The sequence below is a fragment of the Gracilinanus agilis genome, unplaced genomic scaffold, assembly GCF_016433145.1.
Source record: "Gracilinanus agilis isolate LMUSP501 unplaced genomic scaffold, AgileGrace unplaced_scaffold40877, whole genome shotgun sequence".
Classification (NCBI taxonomy): Eukaryota; Metazoa; Chordata; class Mammalia; order Didelphimorphia; family Didelphidae; genus Gracilinanus; species Gracilinanus agilis.
The window spans coordinates 1-5,837 of record NW_025374552.1 but is presented as its reverse complement, the minus strand read 5'-3'; the positions used below and the strand labels follow the sequence as shown (position 1 = coordinate 5,837).

Here is a 5,837-nt window from a genome sequence, read left to right as displayed (position 1 = left end):
CCTGTGGGGAGCTGGAGAAGGCACCCCAGAGGCCGCCTTATTGACCCTGGGCCTTCAAGGATGGGCGAGGAGAACTGGAGGAATGTGGGGCCTCAGCAAGGACTCCGAAGCCAGGGAGAGGGGGAAACCAAGGCTTCCTGCCTGGATTCAGGGTACAATCATGGAACTGCTGGAAAGAGGGCGAAGGAGGCAGATAGGTGTGCTGAAGGGCTAGTGCTGTGCCAAGTTCTGGCTGCCTCATGGTTTCTCCCTGTGCCTGTCTGTTCCAGCTCCCAAACTATTCCCCGTGGCCTACAATCTCATCAAACCCTTCCTGAGTGAGGACACAAGGAAGAAAATCATGGTTCTGGGTGGTGAGTAGCCCCTGCATCAGTTCGTGTCCTTTCCTGTCCTTGAAGGGCACAGAGCTAGGAACTGGCAACTAGGATTGAATTGGCTTCAGGAAATGGCCTGGGAAACCTTCGGTTCTTTCTGGGTTTCCTGGAACATGTAAGGGCTGACCTTGCTTAGGAAGAGAGCGTGGCGGAATACTTTTCTCTCTTGAAATCGTCTTCCTACCTGGGGGAGGTGAGCAGGTGTTCTGAGTCTCTCTGTCCTTTTTCTCTAAACTTCTCTCGCCATTCTGGCCAGCGACTCGGTCATTCCATCTGAGCAGCATTTATTAAACACCTCTGCACCTGCCCCTCGGCCTGGGTATGATACAAAGAGAAAATGAAAACAGCCCCTGCTCTCAGGGAGCTTACATTCTGCTAGGAGCGGGTGAGGAGAACGTGCATAAAGCCAAGAAGATAAAAGGCAGGGTTCTGCGATACAGTAGAAATAGAGCTGGTTTGGTCCCTCTTTCTGCCACTTGCTACTTGTGTGATCTTGGACAAGTCTTGACATCCATTTTCCCTTCTAAAAAACGAGGGATCCAGGGGTCTTCATGACAAAGACAAAAGGGTACTGGTTCCAGGGTCTAAGGATCACACAAGTAGCAAGTCTTTTGATGCTAATTACCTGTGTGACCTTGGGCAAGTCACTTTCACCCTGCACCTTAGGCTTCTCCTCTGTACAATGAAGAGTCCATATTGTCTAGCCTCTGGTATCCCTTCTAGGGAAACCTACTAGGGAAGAGGAAGGACATTGAAAATCAGGGAAGTTCCCCTAGCTGGTCAGTGGAGGAGGCCGAGGCCAAGCTCAGGCCTCTTAGCTCTCCCATCCTCATGGATTTTCCTTCTACCAAGGCTGAGTGGAGTAGTCTCTGCTGGTGGGCATGAGGGGCTTTAGGGAACAGACACACGGTCCATTTTCAGGTCTAGATTCAAAGCTTTCCAAGATCAGAAGAAGCTCTCCTGAGCCTAGGTGTTTGATAGAGCCTCGGATAGCCTGGGCCACCTCGGAGTTAGGAGAAGGCTGAGCGAAGGGTGGACACAATCCAGAGAAAAGAGACTCTCCAAACGTGGGGTGAATAATAGTAATAAAAATATTGAACAATTATTTGACACTGTAAGGTCTGCAAAGCGCTTTATGTACATTATAGCATTTAATCCTTACAGTTATGTGAGGTGGGGGTTGTTGTGATCCCCATTTTGTAAATGGGGAAACTGAGGCAGAGAGAAGTGAAATGGATCATCCTGGGTCATGGAGTAACTGAGTGTCTGAGGCAGGATTTGAACTCAGGTTTCCCTGAGCAGTTTTCTCTCTACTGTAGCACCTAAGCAAGGAAGGGCCACCTATTGGGAGTAAGCCTAAAGAGGAACCCTGTCTCTAGCAGTTTTGAGGCCGTCTCTGAGGTTCTGTGATTTCTTGTAGTCTAAGATGCCGTGAGGCCAATGAGGCTGTGGCTGGCTAATGGGGCACGGGTTATTCCCTCACCCTGAGATTCAGAGAACCTTCCCTTTTGGGATCTTGGCTTTTATTAACTGCCCTCCTCCTCTTCCTCCTCTTCCTCCTCTTCCTCCTCCTCCTCCTCCTCCTTCCTCCTCCTCCTCCTCCTCTTCCTCTTCCTCCCAATTCATCTTTGGGTCAGTCAAGAAATGTTTACTAAGTGCCAGACAGGGAAAAGCCAGCTCCAGCTCTCAAAGGGCTCACAGCTGAATGGGGGAGTAGCTATAGTCAATGAGGCGGAATGAAGCTAGGATTCATGGGAAATAATGGCATCTCTGCCCCGGGGTGATGCAGCTATCTTCATTTTCCAACAGCGAATTGGAAGGAAGTTTTACAGAAGCATATCAGCCCTGACCAGCTGCCCATGGATTATGGGGGCACCATGACAGATCCCGATGGGAACCCCAAGTGCAAATCCAAGGTAGGGGGCCTCGAGGAGCCAGAGGGGAGGGGGAGGGTTAGAAGTGGGGCAGGATTTCTCCTCCCCCTCCCACCCCCACTCACCCCCTGGGCTCCCTGCAGATTAACTACGGGGGTGAAATCCCCAAGAAGTATTACATCCGGGACCAGGTAAATCAGCAGTATGAACACACGGTCCAGATCAACAGGGGCTCCTCCCATCAGGTGGAGTACGAGATCCTCTTCCCCGGTTGTGTCCTCAGGTAAGGGAGGGCCCAGGCCCTCCAGGTGCCCTACCCACCTCCCCTCTGAAGCCCTTCAGAATCAGCGGGAGCCAAGAAGGGAGAAGGGTAGGAGCCGACTTTGTCAGAGAGAAGCTCCTCCATCCTTTAGCCTAACCCTGACAGGCCTCAGCTTGAAGACCTTCAGTGACAGGGAGCTCACTACCTCCCAGGACACTCCTTTTGGATAGGACAATTCTTCCTTCTGTCAAGCCCATACCTGTCTTTCTGCAGTTTCTGTCTGGGCAGACAGGCAGGCAGGGAGGCAGGCAACAAACACTTTTTAAGTATTTACTATGTACTGGGTGCTGTGCCAAGGCTTAAGCCATTAGACTTTCCCACATAATAGCCCTTCAGACACTTGAAGATAGTCATGAGCACACAGCAGGTGCTTAATTAATGTTTATTGCTTGATCATGTCCTACACAATGAGCTTTTTCTTCTATGACTAGCCTCCCCAGTTCCCTCAGTCCATCCTCTTATGGCATGATCTCAAAGTCCTTTCCCATCCTGTTTGCTCTCCATTAATGTCCTTCCTAGACCATGGACTGTGGAACACAGACCTTCTGTGCCCTGGATGTATCAATCAATCTATAAGCATTAATCAGACATCTACTGTATGCTAGGTAAGGTGCCGGGTGCCAGAGATACAAAATTCAAAAAATACAACATTCTCTGCTCCAAAGATTCTATTGGGGGAACATGGAAACATATAATTAGTTATAAAATATATGCCAGTTAAGGACAGTGGCTAGAGCTGCTCTCTCATTGGTGGAGAGATGTTCTTGGGAGGAACTCTACCCAGGTGGACCAGGGCTTCCTGGACCCTTTAGTAGCTTTAGCTCCCACGGTTGGCATATGTCAAAGGCAGGACTCAAACCTAAGGCTTCCAGGCTACAAGGCCAGCCCTCTAGCTAAAAATAAATAAATGATTATTTGGGGGTTGGGGCAAGAGGAGTCTAGAAAATGGCCCCTTAGTGCAACTCAAGAATATGTTACCTTTTTTGATGATTTTGTCTCACAGCTCATTCTTGAATTTGAGGTCCAATAAAATCTCCCAATCTCTTTCCATCAAACTTGTCCAGCCAGGTATAAGTCCTCCATTTTTCACTAGTGCAATTGACACTTTTAGCCCAAGTGCAGGACTTTACATTTATCGCTATTTAAATATCATCTGATTAGCTCTGGCCCCAGATTTGAGTATCCTGAACCAGATGGAGGGTATTGGCCCCAGGAAAGGCCCTCAAAGCGGGAGGGACTCTAGTGACTGGGGTATGTGCCTGCCCGCAGGTGGCAGTTCATGTCTGATGGGGCAGACGTGGGCTTTGGGGTCTTCCTGAAGACAAAGACTGGTGAGCGGCAGAGAGCTGGAGAGATGACCGAGGTCGTTCCCACTCAGAGGTACAATGCCCACCTGGTCCCTGAGGATGGGACTCTCACCTGCATCGAGCCTGGGATCTGTAAGTGCTGTTCTGCCTTGACTTAATAAGCTTTCTCAGACTTAGCATTGAATGACAGAATAGAAGAGCTGGGAGAGGTGTGAGAATAGGAAGTATCAGGGCTGGGAGGAGCCTTAGGAGAAGGAATGTCAGAGCTGGAGGTGTTTGGGGCCCAGAGATGATTTCTTCCAACTTCCTTATTTTATAAATATTAAATCATGAGGTTTAGGAGACCTTTTCCTCCTTCCTCTTTCTGGAAACCAAGATCGCTTGGGTTCCAGCCCTAGAACTTGGCTGCTAGAGCTCAAGGCCAGACCTCTCCATGGTCTTCTGTTCCTCTCATGGTCCCATCGTGTAGAGGATTGGCTGGCCAGGCAGGTGTGGGGCTCAGGATGTTCACGTGAGCTCTGAGAATCCCTGAGAGCCCAATTAGGGGTTCGAGGAGCTGAAGCTTTGGAGCTGGCCAAGTCCCTTGGCTTCCCTCCCTTCCTAACAGTGTTGGGGCTGGGCCTGTGGGGAGGGGGGCAGGGAAGTAGTGACAGGGAGGAGGGTGATGGTGCCCAGGGGAGATGATGATGGGAGAACAGAGGAGCCCTGGGGCCCATCTCCATGGCAGCTCAGAGAAGGGGGGGAACTCAAGCCTCCCACTGCCAAGTTCTATCCGGTCGTGCTCCTTTAGACCCCCCGGGCCCATTCCATGGGTCTCGTACCCTTTCACCTCCAGCCTTCCATCTCTATCTGCTCCCACCCACACCTGCCCCTGGCTCTAGTGAGGACAGCGCCTGGTCCTGGGTCCCTTTTGTCATCAGTCCCGAGAAAGCCCATCTCTAAAGCCAGCCTCCTCTGTAAACACAGGAATAAGAATTGTTCCTGAGCAGAGGAGCAGTCTAGTGTTCTAGACCAAACGAGCATCTATGGACCACTGAGAGTTGGCTTCACGGCCATTCATTCTCTTGCGGGAGCCTTGGAAAACCCTGGAAAGGAGGTGCTTTTCTTAGCCCTATTTTACAGATGAGCAAACTGAGGCTCAGAGATGTCGGGTGGCTTGGGATTGGAGGTGGAGAGCTGGAAGGGGCCTCGGAGGTCAGTGAGTTGTCCAACACCCCGATTTTTTCCAGATGTGGAAACAGTTGCCCAGAGAGGCCAGCCCAGGGTTACAGAGCTAGTAAGATTCAAGAGGAGGGATTTGCTGTGTCCGCTGGGCCCGGCTGCCCTTGTTTCAAGAACATTTAGCTACTGACCAGTCATTCTAGGAGAGACAGACAGACAGACAGACAGACAGACACACACACACACACACACACACACAGAGACAGAGAGAGACAGAGAGACAGAGAGACAGAGAGACAGAGAGAGAGAGAGACTCTCTCTCTCTCTCTCTCTCTTAGTCCTAGGTGTGATCAGATATGACTCTGCCCCGCAGCATTTCAGGTAACCAGGAATACTGAACAAGGAATAACATCTTACCATGTTAAAGTACACTTTGAGGTTCACACTGCTGAAGTGCTCAAGTCTTCTGTGGTCCATATTTCCTGAGGAGTTCCTTCCTGTGACCAGCCTCTTAACCTTGAATTTCCAAAGAAATTCCTCAGTGGTGATCATTCTAGTGGACAGGAAGGCAATCAGGGCATCTTGACCAGAGTTCAGTTCAATTTTTTCCTTGTTCCATTTTAAAGGAAGGCTCTAGCCCAAAGGGAAATAGCCTCTTTCCCTCCCTCCTTTCCTTCCTTCCTCCCTCCTTCTCTCCTTTCCTTCCTCCCTCTCTTCCTCCCTCCTTTCCTTTCTTCCTCCCTCCTTTCCTTCTTCCTTCTTTCCTTTCTTCCTCCCTCTCTCCTTCCCTCCCTCCCTC

At 50.4% G+C, this 5,837-nt stretch overlaps 1 protein-coding gene across 1 annotated transcript; it reads left to right on the top strand.

Moving 5' to 3' along the window:
• Positions 1-269: 269 nt before the first annotated feature.
• Positions 270-4,819, top strand: LOC123255194 (SEC14-like protein 2; the record flags this gene model as incomplete). The annotated part of the gene is made up of 5 exons (XM_044684037.1): positions 270-353; positions 2,184-2,290; positions 2,392-2,531; positions 3,840-4,009; positions 4,668-4,819. Coding segments are annotated over 5 exons (653 nt in total), but the record flags the coding sequence as incomplete, so codon positions are not given.
• Between the last annotated feature and the right edge of the window lie 1,018 nt (positions 4,820-5,837).